General features: G+C 37.5%; 1 protein-coding gene across 1 annotated transcript in view; it reads left to right on the top strand.

Moving 5' to 3' along the window:
* The window catches only part of LOC126473310 (protein disulfide-isomerase), a 30,191-nt gene extending 5,985 nt beyond the window's left edge, over positions 1 to 24,206 (top strand). The window contains exons 3-10 of the mRNA XM_050100287.1: positions 1,729 to 1,862; positions 2,039 to 2,176; positions 11,186 to 11,416; positions 15,246 to 15,446; positions 21,219 to 21,389; positions 21,472 to 21,600; positions 21,883 to 21,972; positions 23,428 to 24,206. Coding sequence (XP_049956244.1) covers positions 1,729 to 1,862; positions 2,039 to 2,176; positions 11,186 to 11,416; positions 15,246 to 15,446; positions 21,219 to 21,389; positions 21,472 to 21,600; positions 21,883 to 21,972; positions 23,428 to 23,478 — 1,145 coding nt within the window. The 3' untranslated portion in view covers positions 23,479 to 24,206. The remainder of the gene's footprint in view (positions 1 to 1,728; positions 1,863 to 2,038; positions 2,177 to 11,185; positions 11,417 to 15,245; positions 15,447 to 21,218; positions 21,390 to 21,471; positions 21,601 to 21,882; positions 21,973 to 23,427) is intronic.
* Positions 24,207 to 24,801: the final 595 nt, after the last annotated feature.

Here is a 24,801-nt window from a genome sequence, read left to right on the forward strand (position 1 = left end):
TATAATCCCTGTCTCATCTTTATTAAGCTTGTTTTACTACCAAAAGGCTTCCATGCCACATTCACCTCTCTATGGAATTTTCTTATTTCAGTTTTGCTTCTCATGAGCAGCATATGACACTGCAATCGCACTGTATGAGGAGGATAGAAGAAGAATACAAAGAAAAATGGAGAATTGAAAAGAGGACTCACCAAATGGAAAAGAGAGAGTGGATGAAAGCAAGTGCTCATAATGAACCTCAAAGAAAAAGATTGACAAACGGTGACATGGGTACAGAAAAGTGTTACTCTGAAACATAACCAGCCGTTTAGTCTCTCAACGTTATGAGTGCTATCTACAGATGTCACTAAAGCAGAGGCGTTTTGTGTTGTGGCAGGATCATCTCACAAAACTTCAATCACCAGCCTTCCTCCTCAGAGTTCGAAAATATTTTCTTTGTGCCCACCTATATAGGATAAATGATCATCATAATGAAATAAGAGAAATCAGAGCTTGCACAGAAAGATTTTTTGTTCTTTCCTTCCTGTGTGCTGTTAGTTTGGAATGGTAGAGAAATAGCTCGAAGATGGTTCAGTTAACCCTGTCGGTCATCTAATTGTGAATTGCAGAAAATCTTGTAGACGTAGATTAGTTTTTTCCCCAAATTTGACCTTGTTTGAAGCATGAAAATGGGGATGACACAGCCTTGGGTTTGTAACTGTGTGAAGAGCATAAAAAGTTGTTCATTAATGAAAATGTTGTGCTTACATTGTACTAATTTCAATTTTAAGCTTTCTCTAAACTATTCAGAAGTCAGAGTGCAAATAATGTGTTGCAGTTTTCTGCTGAAAGCCTCCTAAAAACTTTGTTATTGCACGGCTTATTTGTATTCAGTAGGGAAACATGGGGAAAATGTCACTCAAATTAGAGGTGCTCAGGGAGGATGAGTACTATACTAAAATTGACTCACTTTATATGGTATGACTCCATAACAAATACTAATCGCCTTCAAAGTACTTAACTGAGAGAGAGTAATTGCTGTTTATTTGTACAAGTGATTTGCTATCATGTTGCAAAGATTGACATGCTTTTTTTTTTTTTTTTTTTTTTTAAAATGTTGAGTGGTAACAAATAATACTGAAAGCTTTCATAACTTGAGGCACCAACCATTTTCAGTTGCAAGGAGAAAAGGCAAATGGTGAAAGTGTTAAGATTGCATGGGATATGGCTTTGAGTAGAACTATTACTTGTCAGTATCCATTAGATGTATTCTCAAACTAATACTGAATTGATATGCCAGCTTGGGATGGGTGGAATAGGATGCACTGGATACAAAGTTGCATATTTATTTTGTGCAATTTCCCTTCACTGGAAATGTGAGATATTAAGAAAGTATCACAAATTAATTCATTGTGTGCGATACTTCTATGAAGTATCACAGAACACATTGTATAAATTTGACATTATATATATGACAGTTATATCCCTGTCATCTGTGAGAGATTGAACAGGATATTGAAATGCGCTTCATGAAAGTCAGGTGGCAACAGTGTACTTGTTCTGTGGTAGTGCACTCTCAATGTAGCTGTTAACATCTAAAATGCATTGTTCACATCAGTCTGATCAGTTTTATTAGATATTACCTGTACTACATTTACATACAGGCTAATAGAGATTTTTACGCAAGATGTGAAGTATTCTGACAAATTGTTTTGGATGCCAGTATGTTAATCTTACTTTCTTTTTTAGGTGGACGAACATCTGATGATATTGTTAATTGGTTGTTAAAGAAAACTGGACCTGTAGCTAAGGAACTTGGATCTGTGGAGGAGGCAAAGTCATTCATTGATGGTGATAATGTTGTTGTTGTGGGATTCTTCAAGGTAAATTGTGGGTGATTACTTCTAATTTTTTGCTGAGTCACAAATGATGACCAGTCTTAGTTGATTATCTGTGAAAAGGTTAAAATTGTCCTCTAAGAAGAACTGATTTAAGAATTAAAAGAATTTTATGTTACTGATCATGGTATAGTTGTTAACTGAAGTGCTGCTTGTTTCAGGACCAGGGCTCGTCAGCAGCGAAAGTATTCCTGGAAGCTGCTGCAACAATTGATGATCATCCTATTGGCATATCATCATCTGATGATGTATTTTCTGAATACAGTGCAAGTGATGGCAATATTATACTTTTTAAGAAGGTAAGCTTTAAAAAACGTAATGTTAAAAATACGTTAAGTATTTTTATTCCAACTTCTCGTTGAAAATCTGTTCATTTATAGCAGGTTTTTTCCTTTTAAGTTGGTAAAGTAAAATACGTGTTTCTTCTAAAGTCATCATTACATGTTGATGTGAAGTACATGTGACAACTGTTTATTTGTAACCATTATTTCATGTCCTTCGTTTAGCTTGCTGGAGATAAAAATGAAATGTTGTATAATCTCATTCTGCACTTAATGCAGAATTCTCAACCAGAAATTATCAATGCAATGGGCCTTGGCTGCAGATTTCTGTACCTGTATTTGCATGGGTGAGGGGGGGGGGGGGGGGGGCGTTGGCAGAATTGTAGCATTCCCTTTGATAACCATAGGTGCTAAAATTACAAAGCAGCTACTCAGATAACAAAGTACATGTCGAATGCCCATCTGATAAATGTTTGCCAGTCGGTATTCAGATTGTAAAATAAATAGTATGATGTTTGAAAGTCAAGATTTTACCACCATTCAGGAAAGCTGCTGCATTCAAATTATAGCCTAAAGTGAGAGCTGGATGAAACTCACTGCAGAAGGCTTCAAAATATTTAACAAAGACTGAAATGTAATTAAAAAAGACAGGTGAGACATCATGGAGGGGAGGGGGTGGGCAACATTCATTGCAGTTCGCAAGGATGTTTATAGACCCCCATGGGGCTCTAGTCGTCTTTTGTGAGTACATGCTTGGTCACCTATTGCAGTGCTACTTCTCTTTCTGTGCTATGCTGCAAGTCTATACATCTATTCCTTTTCAGTCTGTCTTTTCATTGTATGGTCTTCTTGGCATCGAATGTGCATGGATCTGCTTACGGTCGATCTGCATGACATATGTGGTTGAATAGAAAGTTTTCTGATAGAAAGCAGTAGGTCATCCTGAATGGGGAGACTTTAATAGAAACAAGTGTAACATCAGGTGTGCTCCAGGGCAGCGTAATAGATCCATTGCTTTTTTACGATTTACATAAATGATCTGGTTGATGGTATTGACAGCGGCATTAGACTGTCCGCCAAGGATGCTGTAGTTTATAGGAAAGTAGTGTCACATGAAAGTGGTGAACAAATCAATGAGGATTTGCAGAAAATAAATGTGTGGTGTAATGACAGGTACTCATTTCTTGATATTAGTAAGTGCAACCTACTACATATAACAAAGTGAAAATCCCCATTAATGTAAGAGTACAAAATAAATGCCCAGTCTTTGGAAGCAGTAACATCTGTCAAGTATCTGGGTGTGACTATTTGAAATGATCTCAAATGGAACGATCAGATTACACAAGTAACGGATAAGGTGAATTCTAGATTGCACTTTATTGGTAGAATCCTGAAGTGAAGCAGTCCCTCAACATAGGAAACTGCTTACAATACTTTATGAATTAAGCATATGCTATCCTGCTGCACAACGGACCCAAAATGTGGCAACTGTGGATGATCACCCCACACATAGTCCTCTGGACACTGACCTTTCAATGTAAACTGTGTGGAACATCACTCTCCACATTCACCAGTTTGTCCAGTTTTCAAGAAAGAACAGAAGATCCAGGAATAAAAATTTGTTCGCTGTTTGTCACATACTGGAACACAGAAGAAAGATGAACATGTACATCCTTTGGAATATGGCAGTCAATTACACAATCATCATCATCATCGCCTCCCTACATCTGCTTTCCTCAAACCAGGTCTCCCATCACCTTCCTCTCCCATGGTACCTCCTATGAGAACACTTCCTGCTCCTGGGTGGAGAAGTGTTCTTCTTTAGTGTGTATGGGTGACAGGGCTCCCTCTCAGGATGCCTTTCAGTTGCAACACCTGGAACAGAGGCCCAGCACCAACAGTGGGTGCAAGAGGCGCGGCCTGTGGATCCCAGGATTGTCCGCTCTTCATCTGTCCCATCGCTCAGTGTGGTTAGCCCTTTGAATGAACCTTACCCACCAAAGTATGAAGGGAAAGAAGAATAAGAATTAAGAGAAGGCTCCTCTGGTGGGTCTGGCTGTACCATATCTGCCTACATTTACAGATTTTGAACTGATGTTTGTGGATGTTTTTCCATCCTAGTGGATGATCCTGTTGCATGACTGGTCCTCCTGGCCCCTTGACATATAACCTGCCCACTAGTCATAAATAATTTTGGAAGTGTCATGAGTACTACTGTCACCTGCCAGAACTACACCATCTTACTTCCTCTTCTGCAGTTTGCATTGCTCCCCAAGAAATGCACTTAACTGATGACCATTCCCAGATGCTTTGTGTCCGTCGTATGTTCTGTTGGAACCATGCTGTTATTGAGAGGGTATCTGGAGGGGTCTGTACGTTGGTTCATACAGGTGAAGTCAGTGATTGAATTCCCCTCCGTACCTTGTTGGAGGCAGTAACGGTGTTCCTGCACATGACCTCAGCAATTGATTATTTGCAATGTTTACCCATACCCAGGTAAGTCACTTAATTATTTGAATTGACCATATTAACCCAACATCCTTCTACTCTTCCCTTTTTTCCTGCTTAGGGATATTAGCCCTTTCCAGCCCAGCTTTTATTTACTTGTGGGGAAAAAAATATTTTTTTACATATTTCCCTTCATAATGACTGGAATAGTTTATATTTATAAGAAATTTTGTTATTTTTTGTTTTTGGAGGGAAATTTGGGATGACTCCATATGGCATCATTGGGCAGGATTTGTTTTCTTCAGTCAGGTGGTTGGGATGGCACAGTGCTTGGTAATGGAACTTGAATGAATATTTTAATTACACAATTTGATGCAGCTTATTAAAGAAAAATTAGTACATACAATAATGCAACTTGCATTTCAGGACAATTTGCTGTTTTTTTTTACAGCATGATTGTTACTTTACATGAAAATTTGAGAAACAGTTCCTGTCTTTGGTAAAGCAAAGAGGTTTATTAAATTTGATGCATTTTGTTCGAGAATATGCTGTAATGCACAATTTACATCTGTTTTCTACATGCTGTGGCCAGTGTCCAATGTTGTCGTACCTTACATCAACTGGGCTGGAAACCAATGGGGCTCGTTTCTTCACAACTGTAGGTGATGGACTGTCATCTGATGGCCGTCCTCTTCTTCTTACCAAAATATCTCCTGCTTTTAGTAGTCCATGAGCTACATCAGAGGTAATTCCTCTTTGTCTGCAATGTCGGCAGTATAGGAGCCACGCATTCACAACACACATGTCAAGGAGGTGGAATACGATCCTTAAATAAAATCTTTCCACACCAATATTACTCCTATACAAAGCAACCAGCATGTCGTGCAGATCAACTCCTCCCATCAAACAGTTATATTCTCTAACAATGTCTGGCCTTGGAACATCAATATGTTTTTGTTCTCCCACTGACCAACGTTTCACTGGTTCTACTGGACTTACTCCTTTGTATGACGATGCAAGAATGACAGACTTGTTATCATACCACTTCAGCACTATGATATTCCTTTCTGTTTCAGTTCGATAATCATATGATCCTCGTTCCTGCTTTTTCAGCTCACTGTCTGCTTTTAGATTGCAGCCTGGAAGTCTTGTGGGTCTAACAGTTCCAACAGCCAAAATGCCATAGTTTTTCAGGGCAGAAATAAGATTGTAAGAGGTGAACCAATTGTCTGTAAACACTTTAAAATTTTTATATTTTAGCAGTCCTTCCACAAGCCTTATCACAATATCACCACTTATACCAAGACCAGTATCATTATGTACAGTTCCTTTCCCTCGGTATATTTCAAAATCATACACAATTACACTAGAACCAGCACGGGCAAAAACTTTCGTACACCACTTGTGTGGTTTGCTTTTTACATACTGTTTCAGGGATGAATGATATTCCTCAGGTTCAATAATAGAAAAACATTGTTTGATTTTGTCAACAAATGGTCTCACCTTGAACAGCTTGTCATAACCAGGATCCTCTCTTTGTTTCGTTTTAGTGTTGTCATTCACATGTAAATAATTTCTTAGCTTATCAAACCTATTTCTAGGCATTGAGTCAGCTATTGGAGAAAATCTTGTAGCCTCTGCCCAGTACATTCTGTAACTAGGCATTTTCACAACACCTGCTCAGATGTTTATCCCTATATACTTTTCTATTTCACGAACATTTGTATCTAAAGATGCACATGTTTTCTGTGTGCAGTATAGATTAGATTACTGGACTAGGTTTTGGATAATGTCATCACTACACATTGGTCTGAAATACTGCCAAGGTCAGTTCATCTCCTGGAGGGTCAGAAAAAACTGCATTACATGATGTGTCCAGTTCTTCAATGTCTTTCATTCTCCACCGAAGATCCCGGTGTGTATCACACTGAATTTTCTGAGCTGAATGACTTGGTGCAAGGTTTGGCTCAGCAAGTAATCTTGAAGCTAAGGGAACACATTTTCATCATTGGCTTGAGGGTCCAGAATTTCAACCATATCAAGGTCCATTCCTTGAAGAAACTGTATATCCAGTGTAGTAGGGTCATGCTGCCGAGCATTTTCAATCTCTTCCTCCACATCAGACGTATCAAGGTCCAAATCAGATAAATCACCTTTGAGAAGCAGCAATATTTCTTCTTCTGATAATGATTTATGATTGCGAATCATCTGGTAAACAAACCAGGAATTTTTTACTAAAGCAGCAAAAAACTGGTAAATTATATCAGTAAAAATTTTAATATATTAATATTAGTTAGTATAATAAAGCTTCAAAAGAAACTTGAAAATATTAGTTTCACATTATGGTAAACTTTAGTCGAAGTTATTGCATGTACTACATTGGTAACATAACCAATGCCCAATGATGCCAAAAGTAATCACACAGGTTTGTGACTTCCAAGCAGAAAATTACCGTAACTAGCATTATTTTCAAAGTGTTTACTAGTTAATTACACTTTCAACAATAATTTATTAGTGAAACTTTTATATTAGTTTGCTTCCTTTGCCTTAATATAATATTTTGAAAGTTCAGCTGGGTGCACTGTACCGTAGACACCATGCAACAATACTTTTGTCAAGGCATTGTAGCCTGGTGCTCTCTGTTTTCACGAATTCACGGTAGCCAACCTAAGAACAATGAACTTTAGAAAGCCCTGCACACTTGTTTTTAATCTTTGGACAAATAGTTTGGCCTTGGAAAAAAGTTAAATATGATAATGCCATATGGCATCACTGGGATGGAAAGAGTTAATACACACCACTCCCTGGGGAGAGTACCACATTGTTCAGCAGGGGCTATCTAATCTGGTAGTGTCACATACCATTATCTGTGGCTCCTCAGTGATGGTTCTCCTCATCAGTTCATTGTTCCTCATGACATCTTTTCAGCTATAGATTGAATGATCTCCCCAAATTTTGTGGCATTGCTACAGTGATCATTAAATGATAACCTTTGTGACAGTGACCACTTCTTGATGATACTGTAGTTTCCTTGCCACTGCCAGGCTGACAACCATTTGGGCACTTCAGAACCAGTTGGCCTTTGTATGCATCTGTTGTTACATTTGCCACATCTGTTGTGTTGTATTGATGAGGTTGTGCAAGGCATCTGAAACGATCATTCACACTGTTGGAACTGCAATTCCCTTTCTAAAGCCGCCTCTTTCCACTGTCAGCTGATGAAAAGTTGGACCAAGACATTGGGCTGAACTTCGTGGTCTTATGGTCTGCCAATGATAAACAGCTGTTGTCCTACAGTGATCTTTGTTCATATGCATTGGTTCTTGCGGAACACTTTGTGACCCTCTTTGCGACAGTATTGGTGTCCTTTTCCTATCTGGATACCTTTCTACTGTAGAAGCGACAAGTTGAAGACATTATCTTAAGTTTCAGTCCCTACCATGATGAATCCTATAATGAAACCTTCACTGACAGTAACTACTTCGTGTTCTTGCTTCGTCCCCTGATGCAGCCCCACATTCATATTCAGTTCGCAATCAGATACGGCAACATCTACTTGGTCTTCAATTGCCTTTGGCTCAAAGGGGTCTTCCTCTTGCAATGGCAAGATGTATAGTTGTCCCAATCCTTAAACTACACAAGAGCTCAACATCTCTAGACAGTTACTGGATGATTAGCCTGACCAGTGTACTCTGTAAGATGCTCTGTAAGATGGTTGCCTGTAGATTGTGCTAGGTTCTCGAATCTTGGGGCATTTTGTACCCCTATCAATGTGGTTTCTAGGAGGGTCGAGCCACGGCCATCCAGCTTCTTAGATAAGAAGCAGCAGTCTGACAGGCATTTTCCTAAATGCCATCATATTGCAATTTTTTTTTTTTTTTTTTTTTTTTTTTTTTTTTTTTTTTTTTTTTTTTTTTTTTTTTTTACCTGTGTAAGATGCACAACACAGCTTTGGCATCACCACATTTTACTTACCTTCCATGACTGAGGCCATTCGAGGCCCCTACAGACTTTTATTCATCAGTTTTCATCTTGATGGTTGTCAACATCTTGGGGTGCAGATCATGCTACTTGTATCCATGTTTATGGAGCCCTGGTTTTTTTCCCAATTGGACTATGTTTACCAGGTATATGGCTCAGTAGCTCCTTCAGATTTTAAACTGTTAGACCCTTTCCACCACGGAGGCATGTGTCTGGCCACTGGTGCTTTCTGGACTAGTCCCATAGTCTCCTTGCCAAAGTGGGGATCTTCCCTCTCGAGATTTGATGGTACCACCTCTTGGTCTCCTATTCAATCACCATTTGACAATTCCTTGAACATACCACATACCCCTGCCCTTGGGGGGAGGGGGGGGGGGGTACTAGTTGGAATGCACTTTGCTTCCCCCTGCCCAGATCTCCATCTCCCTTCCATGGACTGTATTCCCTGTGTTTCCTCACGCTCTTCCCCTTGGATGGTGCCCAGGCCATGGATTAGCACTACTCTCTTCGAAGGTCCTAAGCTGTCGGCCCCCCAACCCAACTACCCATCTCGTGACCTTTCAGCCTCTCTGACCTTAGTTCTTAAGAGTTCCAGGATGTTTTTGCACCAACAGTTCTAATGCCATTTGCAGTGTGTTAGAGTTAATAGCTGTTACCAGAGCCCTCCATTGTATTAAACCTGTCTCCTATGATGATGTTTTAATATGTACTGATTCAGTGAGCAGTCTGCAGGCTGCTGACCAATGATACTCTTGCTTCACTTCGGTCTTAGCTGTTCATGACCTTTCTGCTGACCATTGTTATGCTGCCTTCTCATTGGTTTTAATCTGGGTCCCAAGTCATATGGGTGTCCTGGGAAATGAAGAGGCCAGCTGTTTGGCTAGAGGAGCACTTACTCACTTCCCACTCACTCTGCCTACTGCAGGTGCAGATTTGCAGCTGCAAGCGAGATCTCTGGCCAGTTTAGTTGTAGACCAATATACATAAAATCTACTGCAAATTCAAAGTTTCAGTTTAGTAGATTGCGTTGATACAGAAGAGCTTCTGTCCACAATAGCGCAGATTTAGAAAATGTCACTCTGGTAAAACTGACCTTGCCCCTTCTCACGTGATTACCTGCAAACAATTTCTGAAGGGCAAGAGGCAAATTCTGTATTCCTAGATTTCTGGAAAGAAGTTTGACACAGTGCACACTGCAGACTGTTCATAAGGATCAAAGTACACGAGACAGGTTCTTAGATGTGAGTGGCTTAGAGACTCGTTAAGTTAGTGTAACATAGTGTGTTGTACATGGTGCTGAGTGGTCATCAGAGGTGAGGGTATAGTCAAGAGTGCTTCAGGGATGTGTGATAGACCATTCTTGTTTTTGTACACAAATGGTCTGACAGATAAGGGTGAGCAGCAGTCCACAACTGTTTACTTGTGATGCTGTAATGTAAGAGACAGTGCTACATTTGACTGCAGGAAGAGTGTTACATTTGACTGCAGGATGACTTGGACAGAATATCTAGTTTAAGAAATGAATGGCTGGCTGCTCTGAATGTGGGAAAATGTAGATAATTGAAGGTTAGTTGGAAAGCAAACTTGGATACAGTATTAGTAACGTGCTGCTTGACAAATCATGTCGATTAAATATCTAGGTGTAACATTACAAATTGAAATGAAATTTTGTAGAGAAGACAAAAGATTGCTGTTGGTTTATTGGGAGGATTCTAGCCAGATGTAGCTCATCTACAGAGTCTCTCTGAAGAATGATCAGTATTCAAGGATGTGACTGGAACGATTATTTGAAGCAAAAACAGTGTAGTAGATTTAGTCTCTAAAACTCGTATCTTAAGAACTATGAGCACTTATTCATTTTTGCTACTGGAAAAAACATCAGCCCTACTGAACAAGTGCACATAGCTCGCAAGGTGTGCATTTTAGAACCCATGTGTAGTAGACCCTTTTCTGCTTTAAATGATAGGAGGAAATCAAAGCAGTTCAGAGGTGTGCTACTAGATTTGTTACTGGTAGATTCAGTTAACATGCAGGTATTAAAGAAACACTCCATGAACTAAAATGATAATACCTGGAGGGGAGTAGACATTCTTTTTGTGATACACTATTGACATTTGTGACAGGCTACATAACGGTTCTGCTGCTACCAACATACATCTTGTGTAAGCACTGCGAAGACAAGGTAAGAAATCAGGGCATGTACGGAAGCATATTGACATTTTTCCCTTGCTCTGTTTGAGAGTGCCTTTGCCATACCCCATATTGTGGCTTGCAGAGTATGTACATAGATGTAGATCTTCCGAGGTATTTTCCGAATACAGTGCAATTGATGACAATATTATAAAAAATAAAAGGTATATTTTTATTATAGATGTGCTGTTAAAAATATGTAAGATGTTTCTTCAAACTACTCATTGAAAAGCTCTTTAAAGCAGTTTTTTCCTTTAAAGTTGATAAAGCAAAATACATTTCTTCTCAACAATTTACGTGTTTGACTTGAAGTACGTGTGACAACTTCTGTTGTAGCAATTGTCAGTTTTCACCTATGGTAAAAGAAAGTTTTCATTGTTCGCTAATGAAAAATCGTACCTTTTTCAGTTTGATGAAGGCAAAGCTGTCATGGATGGTGAGGTAACAGAACAAGCCATAAAGAAATTTGTGGCAGCTCAGTCTCTTCCACTAGTAGTGGAATTCAATCATGATACTGCCCAGAAAATTTTTGGTGGTGAAATTAAGAGCCATCTTCTCATATTCTTATCGAAGGAGGCTGGACATTTTGATAAATACTTGGATGCTGCTCGTGAATCTGCCAAGGACTTCCGGGAAAAGGTAATTTCTGCATATCTTATACTGAACTAAATTTTCTTACTTATTTACAGATACTTGAGTAATAACGTGGGCTATCGCCTTATTCTGATTTCTGAGAAAAATGCCCTTTTGTGCTTCACTTTGTTGGAAAAAATAAAATAGTACATACAAAAACATCAGTTAATTATATTTGTTGTTGTTGTTTTCAGTCCAGAGACTGGTTTAATGCAGCTCTCCATGCTGCTCTATCCTGTGCAAGCCTCATCTCCGAATAACTACTGCAACCTACATCCTTCTGAATCTGCGTAGTGCATTCATCCCACGGTCTCCCTACACGCTTCCCTCCAATACTAAATTGGTGATCCCTTGATACCTCACAACATGTCCTACCAACTGATGCCTTCTTCTAGTCAAGTTGTGCTAAAAATTCCTCTTCTCCCTAATTCTATTCGTTACAGAAAGCTTCTATTCTCTTCTTGTCTTAACTAGTTATCATCCATGTTTCACTACCATACATGGCTACTCTCCGTACAAATAAATTCAGAAGTGACTTTGACACTTAAATCTATACTTGATATTAACAAATTTCTCTTCAGAAACTCTTTCCTTGCCATAGCCAGTTATCTTTTAATTTTTTACATGAATGTACATACAGGCTTCTTACGTCATGGTAGCTGCCCAAGTGAAATGATACCTGTTACCTGCGCTCTCTGGCATCTGCTGAAACGAGCCTGTTTCTAACAGGTCGCAGGAAAATATTGCGAATGGTGCTTTGAAAAGTGTTACTTTCAAAGTAAATTTCCTATTTCCCAAGTTGAACTATGTGCGAGAATGTGCCATGACTTTCTTAAATTAGAGCATTTGACTCTCATTTAAAAATAAACTCTTTGATGACAAGCCATTTAGAAGAATTTCAAACCCTGAAGGAGACATTTATTTAATTATTAAAAACTTTACTGGTACATTTGTGTGATGTATCTTAAAGTACATGTGCAAAAAAGATAAACATTATATGTGAAAGCTTAGCTTCTGTTGCAGCTTATTAACCTTAGAGACAAATATTATATGTAAAAGCTTTGCTTTTCTTGTAGCAACACTATGTATGTTAAAGTATTAACTTTCCCTGTTTGTGTGTTTGTGCTGCTTAAGTGATGTTGCTATTGGCTGACTACATCACATGTCCTATGCTCTGAATAGCCGCTGTCATCGGCTGGCGAGATTACATGACATGAGCTATGAGTGGCTTACAAAAGCGCATTGAAATCTTGATTTCAATGATTCGGAAAGTAACATGCGGTATTTTGTGGAATTACAATGTATACTTTCATAATACAAAAATATACAGCGTACAAGTTGCTGCACATCAAAGATATTTCCAAAACGTCTTTTTCCCCGACTTTAGTTTTCTAAAGTGCCAGGAAATTCTACGCCCATGTATAAATCAATAACCATTCAAAGGATTGATAAGTTTTGTTGTTCCAAGGGAACACACACTGTCACTTAACACAAAAAAGTTTGTTTTCCCCTGGGAGAAAGAGTATTTTTAACCGGGAAATCCGGGAAAAATCTGGGAATTTTTTTCGTTGTCCGCATATATACCCTGATTCTGTTAGATTAGATTCACTTAGAAAGCATGATACTTCCCGGGCATAAAAGGATTCTTTTAGCTTTCTTTGATACACCACCATAGACTCAGACAAAACACATGAACACATGTCCCCGGTGATCCATCTAGTAAAGTCAATACTTTTCAGTATTAACCTGATGGTATTTGAATTTCTTTACCATTGTGTCTGGATGTTCTACGTGAAGCCTTTGAATTTGCAGCTATTTTACTTGTCAATCTGTAACTCGCTTCCTGTGAACAGAAAACTCTGAAAGTTAACTCCATTCTTGCCATTAAAAATGGTTAATGCTTCACTTTTGACGTTAGTTCAACCCACTGTTTTGCCTTACCAGTATATGAATTGTGTGTTTCTTATTTTTTTTTATTTTTTAATGGCAGCGTTTGGCTATGGTGTATTCTCACATGTAGTTGTTCAAAAGTCCTTACCTTTTTTGATAACAAAATAACACCCTACTGTAGCTATTTTGAATTTTCTGTTTTCTAATCACAGTTATGGATTCAAAGATCATACACACGTTTACTGCAATACTATGGGAAGTTAATGTGAATTCCAAATAAAAAGTGGAGAGTAGTAGTTCCGGAGAACCTTAATTTTAGAGGCAAACTTTCTGGCTGTGCCTTCTGCTAATGCTGTTCATGAGCATATGTCAGTGTTTTCCATTGTCCATCTTTTAAAATAAAATTATAAACTTTCTATTTTTCGCATTTAGCAGATGTTATTGAATATGGAAAGCCAGGTTAAAATCTCATTACAAGATTGTCCTAAAGAAAATAATCTGTTTTTGAAAATATAATATCATTGGATTGATAAAAAGAATCTGCTCATCACATGGTGGGAGGAGATAATGCATAAAAATTACAGAAATGTGAAAGCTTTCGGAGCTGCTGGCTCCATTCTTGCAAAAGAGTTGAAGGGGAAGGAAGAGGATGAAGGAAAATGACTGGTGAGGTTTAGGAAATGTAGGGAATTGGAAAGGTCACCCAGAACCCTAGATCATGTGAGACTTGCTGGATAGGATTAGAACCCAATTACATTAAAACATGGTCTATAGGCTCATTTCATAATGGCATGAAATTCTTCTGCAAATTGTACTTCTTAAGTACAGATCATGCATAATTATTTAATCTTTGTGAAAGACACTTTTTTATTCTTGGTGCCATATGTTGGTTTAAAGTAATGACTTTATACCTTTCAACTTAAATGTGAAAATTGTGATGACCCCTTCCATGCAGTTTCGTTTCTACACCAACCCATTTGAGAACTGTGTCAAGCCACTTCGTTGTAAGTGCCTTTCCCAAGATATTGTTTTTTCTTTTGTGTTTTATGCCTCTCAGTATCTCCTGGCTGTGTATTATCTCACTTCTCTGTAGTGAAAGAGGCAAGATGTAAGAGCTCAGTTATTTCTACGTGAATGTCACATGAATTTTAAATGGAAATATTATTCATGGTGTCGTTTCTGGGACATACCTAAGACACTAAATACTTACTGTCGACACTTTAGTAACACTGCATGAACACAATTTCAAATATTCCATTATCACCATGGCCCTCTGCTGGAGTGTACAAGTAATATTTCAGTATGAAGTGGCATGCTTAAAGTACACTTGTCCCCCCTGCACATGAACTTTATTGCAAAAAGTAGGTATACAAATAAGTAACATTTAAGTTTTAATCTTTATGGTCACGAGAATAATGGAAAAGCTGATACTCCAACTGAATCTGGCACTTTCTATGTTGTTGACATGACCTACTATTTTACCAAGTAGGGAGAACACTTATTTTATAAGTACACAGATCCATCAACAGATGGCAGGGACAAACTAACTTGAGGGATTTATCTGTTCCTCCTCTGGCAGATCTGTCATGATTGAAAGAAGCAAGACATAACTAAAAAAAGGGCCCACTCTACTTTTGTGCTATTGTCCGTATGTTCCTAATAGGAGCACTAACACTGAGAATGTGTGTTTGTCATTGTTGTTTACTCCTGACCATATTTACATCAGTGATACAGTTAGTCCAATTTGATTGAAGTTAATGTATCTTCTAGCAGTGTTTCTGGGAATGAGAACAAAGGTTTTCTAAACATAAATGCTACTGCATAACCAAAATTTATTTTTTGTAAGTGATGCATTGTAACATTAAACTTGTGTAAAGGGAAAAAAATTTAGAATGAAAGATAAACATGTAATCCATGTCATTAATAAAATATTCCTTGTTTCCAGTTGCTGTTTGTTTCCATTAATTCTGATGACGAAGATCATCAGAGAATCCTAGAATTTTTTGGTATGAAGAAGGAAGAGGTACCTGCTATGCGTCTTATCCGTTTGGAGGAAGACATGGCCAAATATAAGCCAGAAAACCCAGAAATAACTGCAGATAACATAAAGAACTTTGTACAGGGCTTCCTTGATGGTAATCTGAAGGTGAGTTAGCTAAGTATGAAAATTTGTCAAATGTCCTCTTTGGTGAGGGTAATACTGTAATTTTAATGTTTAAACAAAATCATGTGTGCTGTATTATTACACATTTACAGTCTTAGGAAAAGGATGGACGAATACTCACTGTAAGGATGGCACACAGAGTACCAGACAGGCATATTGTTATACGTTTAGCTTTCAGCTAAAGTCTGTCAGAAAACACACACATTCGCACAAACAGGCACATCTCAAGCACCCTTTCTGGTGGCTTGGCTGCCTGCCAGAGATAGTGGTTCTGTGTGTGAGGTGTACCTGCTTTTGTGAACATGTGCATTTTCTTTTCTGATGAAGGCTCTGGATGAAAGCTACATGTGTAACAGTCTTTTTGTTTGCTTGTTTAAACTCAATGGGTTGTCTTTATGGTGAGGAGCAATGTATCCTTTTTGTAATATTGTAGATATTCCAACCTGATCCTTCCATTGTTTTATCACACATTTAACGTGTTAAAATAATAGAAGGAAACATTCCACGTGGGAAAAATTATATGTAAAAACAAAGATGAGGTGACTTACCGAACGAAAGCGCTGGCAGGTCGATAGACACACAAACAAACACAAACATACACACAAAATTCAAGCTTTCGCAACAAACTGTTGCCTCATCAGGAAAGAGGGAAGGAGAGGGGAAGACGAAAGGAAGTGGGTTTTAAGGGAGAGGGTAAGGAGTCATTCCAATCCCGGGAGCGGAAAGACTTACCTTATGGGGAAAAAAGGACAGGTATACACACGCACATATCCATCCACACATGGATATGTGCGTGTCCCATAAGGTAAGTCTTTCCGCTCCCGGGATTGGAATGACTCCTTACCCTCTCCCTTAAAACCCACTTCCTTTCGTCTTCCCCTCTCCTTCCCTCCTTCCCTCTTTCCTGATGAGGCAACAGTTTGTTACGAAAGCTTGAATTTTGTGTGTATGTTGTGTTTGTTTGTGTGTCTATCGACCTGCCAGCGCTTTCGTTCAGTAAGTCACCTCATCTTTGTTTTTATATATAATTTAATGTGTTAAGACGGTTTTCGTTCTAAGAATATCTTAATTTTGCTGGGTAATTCTAAAATAGTGATACAAATGATGTGGTTGTCGTCTATGATGTTATAGACCAAATACAGATAGTGATAGCGAATATCCTGTTGGAAGTAGAGTGGGCAGACATGGCACACTGCTTATACTAGAGCACAAACCTATTTAACGTTTATTCTGCACAGGACATAGCCCATTTGGTGGAAAAGCAAATTTATCTTTTTGGGTGGAAACCCTAAATCATCTGGTGATTAATCATCAATCAGCATTGTCTTCACTGTTTTCAAAGCCCTTGGTTATATTCATGATCAGCTGGCTGAATAATTATACAAATTCAGCGGGAAAGATGTGTTGTAAACACAACACCACACCTCACACTCCACTACTTAAGATAAATGATGGCCAGAAATATGCTGTAGATAGCAGTGAGGTCACATTGAGACTATTTATGACCTCCAATTTAAATGCCATCTGTCTTCTGGGTTCAGAAACTGGGGCTTAAACTAAATGCAAAAGGTACCAAGTAAACTATCCTGTCAAACTTGGATTAGTTCAGAATTGCACAAACAGTCTCTCCTGTTCTTCTCAAAGAACTTGGGTATAATTTTGGATAATCTCTTTAATTGGACATATAATACTGATGCCATTTGCAGAAAAGTTTTTTCACTTGTTTCTGTCGTCCATAATTTGAACATATTTCCAAACGTGTTTCTTTCGTGCTATGCATACTACTTATTCCACTATTCCTCATAGTTACTTTAGAGTAAAGGATTCCATATTAAATGCAAGACTTCTTTGTAGTGTAGTGTAATGTAATGTAATATAATGTAATGTAATGTGAACTATATGTAATGCCCATTTAATGGTAAGGAAGAACCTGATGGCTTTACTCTTGAGAAGATAAATCATTGAAGAAAAAATTAGGCATTCTAAATCTTTAGCCTAAAAGTTTCCAGTGGCAGTGGCTGCCTAATATTTCTTACTGGAATAAATTTCCAATGACACTGCAGGGAAACTGTACTGTTTCGTAGATAATAGGAAACTTTGATGTCTAGTTTAATTTTTTTACAATTGTTTGGAGCCCACAAGTGATATCAAAGGTGTTCTACATTATCTACATAATGATACAGCTGAAGCCAATATGGGCTATCATAACTCTTAGCTGTATAAAGATTGGTCATAGTGGTTGGAAGTTGTAACTGCATTCCCCTGTACTAGTATCACGCTGGATTACTCCATAGCTGTTGCCCGTAACTTTTGTGATTTCACAGTTGACGTAAGATTTTTCAAAAGGTATGGTGCTTTTGTGTTATAGTGTCCAAACTAATTAAGATATTGATACAGTCTGGCTTATGTTATACAATATCTCAGTTTTTATGGCATTCAATTGATTTCAACATGTGTGTCTTCCTTGCCACACTGAACACCCAGTCTGTAATAGAGCTGTATCCACACTTGGTGCAACGGAACATCAGCTCTGGCAGTGGCAATAATGATCTATATCTGTAAAACATTGGTGGGTTTGACAGGTGTTCAGTAGACCCTGACCCTGACCTTGACATAATCCCGTAGAAAGAAGTCCATCAGTGTAATGTCACCTGACCTAGGAAGCCAGGTTATTGGACCACACCTGCCAGTCTGTTGTGTGTCAGCTTCAGTTGTTGCTTGTCATCTGGTATGATGCTTCACATCATTTCCTGTCTGCATAAAGTACCTTTACATCTGGTGTATCAATGTCCACAATGGTCATTGCTTTCTGTACTGTGTTCCCAAGTTCCTTTCAACCTGTGTGCCTGATTTGGTCATAATAAACTGTTCCACACACTGAGCCTTTTCTTGGCCCATTGTCATTATGCTTCACTCACAACCTGGCAAACATACAATCAAAACTTAGTCACATAAGCCATATGTGGCGTGACTATTTTAACGAGTTTGGATGCTATTACCAATTGAAGTTGCAGTGTAGGTTTTGAGAAACCCTGTATACTATTTGGTTAGTTTCTTAAACTGTCTGATGTAGGACACAGGCACATGTACAATGTGTGCTTGGCAGATGAACTAGCAGTTCATAACAAAACAGAAGTTTCACAAAACCTTTATTGCCAGTGAAAGACCAATGTCATAAAGATTATAGAGTAAGTGCTCCAATTGGAATTGCATGGAACTAAAATAATTTTCCAAATTGGACAAGTTTCTGGATTACACAAAACCCACTAGGCTACATAAAAATTTGTCAGGTATCATGCACAAAAGTACAAATTTTAATTATGCATTTATTTAAGTACTTCCACTCATGCACAGTAGGTGTTCTTGTACAGTGTATTGTACAACTGAACACTAATTGATAAATAATACAGCATTTCTGTAGTTTCTCTATAACTTTAAATTCATTTATTGTTGTATGTATGTACATATTATTGCCATGTTTATTTCTTTTACAGTTCAGTTTTTCCACCACATATCAAGGATGGAAACCTGTTTGGATTTACCATTCAGATTTTTTTCTTCGCAGTTCCTTTTGCACTATGCAATAGTTCATACAGCTTGGGGTAATATTGTTTATGCGTGCAGTAGCTTCTTCTGGCATAGTAATTTTGCTAGGGACATTATTTTTCTCCTCTTCATCCTTTATTTCTTCCTGATCATCTTCTGTGTTGTGGGTTTCTATTAAATCTGTTGCTGAAGTAAAAGTGGAGTAAGTTGACAGAAAGTCATCTCTTAGACTGTAGTCATCTGCACTAAATGTAATGTTTCACATTTTAATTCAGCAGTTGCTACTGCATTTTCTTGAGCTCCAGTGGACACAGAAACATGTTCTTGACCTCCAAACCCCACTTTGTTGAAGCACTTGGTAGGTTTTGGGCTTTATTTCTCTTACTGCCAAGCCAATCTAATTTACAGCATCCAGGACAGAAAATTACCATGCAAGAGCATAATGCACATTTGGCTTCTTCAACACTAAGTATAAGAGACTGCATCAACAATTGCCTATAATGGAACTTGAATGTGTAACTAACCCTCTGGTCCATGGGTTGTGTGTGGCTGGTTGAACATGGAACCAAGCCAATCTCATGTTGATAACTTAGTTGGCAGATTGCATTGTCCAGGAAAAGGAGAACTTTGCAGTTTTCATTTTGCCACTGAAAGAGCTCAGCAATTCTTCCGTAAGACCACTCACCATCCAGACTTTTTATTTCTTTACCATATTACTGGAAGCTTACTACCATCTTAAGTTTTTGAAACAATGTGATTTTGCTGCCTTACCAGTCACCAGTAGCTTCTCCATTTCACCTAGTGTGTTTCCACACAATGTTACAGTAAGCCTTTCTGTGGATGTTTTTCTGCCAGTATACTTTTCATCCCAAATTGCTAGAGATTTTGAAGGCAATCTGCAATAAAAGTCCTGTTTTATCAGTATTGAACACATCTTTTGGGTCATTCGCAGTTGGCGTTTACAGTGTTGTCTTCCATTCTATTGCTAAGCTTTCCTGCACATCTTTAGCTTCCCCACACATCTCATTCCACACAGAGTTATCCCCCACTTCGTAACTGTCAAGTTATCCTGTAGATGCCTTAAACACTGTATTTCCGAGCTCTGTAGTGACTTCCGGAACTTCACTGTGTAACATGGGTCCAGGCAAAGTAGCCCCCCCCCCCCCCCTCCCCCCCGGGCGCTTAACGAACCATTACCGCACTATCTTGTTAGTTTCTTCATATCTCACCTTTGCCTTTTTTGTTTGCCCATTCTTTTCTCTCCTTGTCCTGTATCTTATCCTTGTTTCATAAGGTATCAGAAGTCTGTGTTTTACTAAATTTTTAATGCAGCTTTATTTTGTGCACAGGGTGTTTCTTTCTTGTTCTCCCCAATGACCTTAAATTGTTGTTGAGTGTTAGTGACACACACTTTTTGTTCAACATCATGTTATCCCTTAAAGTGCTAATAGTCAACTGAAACTGGTAGAAAGTAATGCAAGTAAAGCATTTATTTGGAATACTTGACCTTGTCGGGTACAACCATTATCTAACAGATCATCTTAAAATTTGCATTCTGTTTCTGTGTTCAGCAATTCTGTTTTATACAAAAAATTAGCATATAAAGATGTATTGAATGCTTTGGGACTAAAATAAATGTACAGTTCGGTCAGACATCGGAAGTATGCACGTTACACTTCGATGAAGTTTTACTGTGTAACATTTGCTGTTTTCCTGTTGTTAATTTTTGTTTGTATTGTACTGTTCTTCATCCGTCTCATTTATGAACTGATTTGAAAAACTTTTTTTCCTGTATATAAAAAGGGTGTGTTGTCTAAAAACAATGTTTGACCATTGCAACTTTAAGAGATTTACAAATTTTGGAAATAAGAGGCTCAAGTGCGGATTACCAAGGTATGCAATACTTGAGCTTCTGTTCATATGATACTGTCCCTTGGATGGATGCAATCCATGAACTATTATCCAAGTGGAACTAAAAAGTTCCCATGGCAATACAGCCAATACTGTGGGACTTCGCCTCTTATCGGGGGCATAATGTCCAGTCCCACAGAAATGTGATTTACATCTGTGCTAGTCAGTCAGATAATGTTTGAGCTGCTTATGTACAGAAACATGAATAGTTTGGTCTATCTGGGAAAATGTTAACACAAACTGTGTTTATGTATCTATTTTCTTTTTTGTAATTATTTTATTTTGTTTTGTTTGTAGCAACACCTGCTTTCTCAAACACTGCCTGATGATTGGGACAAGACACCTGTCAAGGTTCTTGTCTCTACAAATTTTGATGAAATAGCATTTGATAAATCCAAAGATGTCTTGGTGGAATTCTATGCACCATGGTGTGGTCACTGCAAACAGCTTGCTCCTATTTATGATCAGGTAACCTTTGTTTATGAAAATTTTTTACTCTTTAAAAATAAATTAAAATGTTGATGACTCAACATCTAATGTTTCTTTGCAGCTTGGTGAGAAATTTAAAGACAGTGACAGTGTTGTGATAGCAAAAATGGATGCTACAGCAAATGAACTAGAGCATACGAAGATAACGAGTTTTCCTACACTGAAACTTTACACGAAAGGTGAAAACAAGGTAATTATTTGTGCAATCTCTTAAATTTAACAAAATCATACAGAATGATTTCAGTTATTAATAGAAGACATATGTAGAGCAAAGCTGAACAACTTAATGCAGGAAACTTCATTCATATCTGTCTACTGAAATATTTTGTATATTGTAGTTGAAGAAATGGTTAAATGGGTAATTTGATACACACACACACACACACACACACACACACACACACACACACACACACACAAAATCAAATAATTGTGATGAGTTTATTTCATTCTGTTTGGATTTTGTTTGTAGGTCATAGAGTACAACGGTGAAAGAACTCTGGAAGGACTCACAAAGTTTTTGGAATCTGGCGGTACCTATGGACAAGCTGCTCCTGATGAGGTAAACTTACCATTTGTGTTGTACGTCATGTGATTACTTTTTTAGATGACTTACTCTTTTGTTTTGGTGTCTTTTTTAAAAATAATTTGATTTTTATATGTAATTGGAAAAAATCTCGAATGATAGACTGAAAATATGCTGAATATAAAAGGTTCTTTTAAACGGAGCTGTATATTTGGTTGATATTGACCTGTATTATTAGAATTAACCCCCTCTTTCTTTGTGAACCATTAAAAACCAGCATCTAGTTTGACATGAAATGTCAGAAATATTGCAAATCTATTTTACTATAGTCACATAACATATTAGATAAATGAGTTGAGAATAATCTGATCAGCTAATTAAGTGAATGTAATCTTCGCCGTGTGAACTGGTCAGAGGGGTACTAGAATTAATGCCCAGGGTGTATCATTGTAAAAGATGGTTGTTGTCTAATGCTACCTTATGTACACATGCAAAATTTGCATGTAAGGGAAGGAATGACTTGAAAGTTATTCCACAGGAACACGTTAAAAATATTAAATAGTTGTAAGCTCATCAATCTTGACATTTCAATATGACTGGCATGTGCAGATCAAAAATATGGACGACTAAACATATAAGGTACTAACAGATTTACTGTAATCTGGATTGTCAGTAAACATCCTGCTAATTGTGGGTTAAATCAGAATTTGGAGTCCAGAACCCTTTACTGTCATATATTAAATTTCTCCTTATGACTTCTTGAACGAAACCTTCAGCAAGGCATTCGTGAAGACTTCCATTTCTTACCCAAATTTGCTCTCGGGCAGTTGAGATTGCGTTATTTTTACGTAGGGCATTACCTTCATGCCACAATTTTTAATACTTCATTTTCCAAAAGCTGTGATCAGAACCTCCAAGAGTGAGACAATATGATTTGTTCTTTCCCCATTCTAGATGTGCAGCTGTTGTGAATTTGTGATGGAATTAAATTCATAATGTTAAAATTGACTGTTTTTGTGATGATCAACAGAAGGGTACAGTAGTGTGTGTAAATTGTGGTGCGACTGATAAAATTGTTGGTTATAATAGAGGGAAACATTCCACGTAGGAAAAATATATCTAAAAACAAAGATGATGTGGCTTACCAAATGAAAGTGCTGGCAGGTCGACAGACACGCAAACATACACACAAAATCCAAGCTTTCGCAACAAACTGTTGCCTCATCAGGAAAGAGGGAAGGAGAGGGAAAGACGAAAGGATGTGGGTTTTAAGGGAGAGGGTAAAGAGTCATTCCAATCCCGGGAGCGGAAAGACTTACCTTATGAGAATAAAGTTCTGCTTCTCTAAGAAAATTCGTTGCCTTCAAATAATGGGCTGGATCTGTACATGTCATCCAGTTGTTTAATTTTGGATGGTGCTGAGGTTGGAAATTTTTTCTGTATGGTTTCCTTTTATTGTTTCTAATATTTTTTTCTTTTCACTCCTTACAGGCTGAAGAAGAGGATGAAGATGACGATTTACCACGCAAAGATGAATTGTAGAAATGAGTCTGCATATTTTTGTGTTGTGAATGACTGAGTGGATGTGATATGTGCATCTGTAATAGTTCTGTTCCAGTGTAAGATTAAAAAGAGACTGATATATTCTGATATTTTCTGTAAAATAGTTTTGTGAGGATAAGCTTTTGGGATGTTCCTAACAAATTAACAGTAATTAATTATATTTTATAAAGTTCTCATGAGTTTGTTGGTAATGTTGGAGCATCCCTATAAAAGCTGTTGTATGCCTTCCATTATGTTGCTGCAAGCATTCCTATGATGTACAAAAGGTTCCAGATCTACTTAGCACAAATATTTGGATCATAAGACTCAATTCACTGAAATAGTTTTTCAAAATTTTATGCTTTTGGTGTTATTTTTAAGCCAAAAGTTTCTAATTCTGTAGTAATTTGCTCCATCCAAGTTTTATAAACATTGTTTTTAATGTTTAATTTATTGTTTATTGCATTTATCTTGTTGCTTTGTAAGAATGCTCACATTTTTATATCTTGTAGTGTAGTGAATGCAGTTATTTATTTGATATTACTAAAGAAAAGTATTTTTTGTTACAAATGAGTTTGCCAAAAAAAAAATTTCTAATACAGCAAAAATTCTATGAACCAGTATAGTGCTTTGCCGTGCTGGAAAATGGGACATTTGTTAAGATACTTAACTCATTTCTTCCATTGCTCCATGTTACTGATGATGCAAGTAAAAGAAATTTCAGAGAATTGCTGTATCTATTTTTTGTGCAATACCTGTCCACAATTTAACTTAAATATACTGTTTTTAGAAATATCCAAATCTGTTTTACACTTTCAATGGATGGAATTTACAGTGGAACCCCCTTCTACACTTTTCAGGGGACTTCACAAAAATGGTGTGAACAGTAGGAAAATGCGAATGACAGTAATTTCTTAAGTTTTACATTTCATGAAAACATTTTTAGTCCACAGTTCCACACAAAAAGGTCAGGATTAGTTTTTAAGTTTTTACTAATGAACTTCCTGTAGTTCTGACAATACATTTGAAAGCAATTATATATGTGCACGTAGGTTATGTATATTTGCATCAAAATCGTAAAACTTGTGCCGTCATATACTAATTAAGAAAAATGTGGAATAAGAAAGCAGTTGGCAATGGGTGATGTTGACTGGCAACATTAGGTAAGACACAGTGACAAATTATTTTCTATAAAATGTATGTAGCTATGCGATGGTAATTAAATACAGGGTTTATCCAAAAGAATCGTAACTATGTTATTTAAGATACGTGCATGAACAACATACTGTTGGAAAGAGCAAATTTTTAAAGTGTGTTACAGGG

The sequence above is a fragment of the Schistocerca serialis genome, chromosome 4 (genome assembly GCF_023864345.2).
Source record: "Schistocerca serialis cubense isolate TAMUIC-IGC-003099 chromosome 4, iqSchSeri2.2, whole genome shotgun sequence".
Classification (NCBI taxonomy): Eukaryota; Metazoa; Arthropoda; class Insecta; order Orthoptera; family Acrididae; genus Schistocerca; species Schistocerca serialis.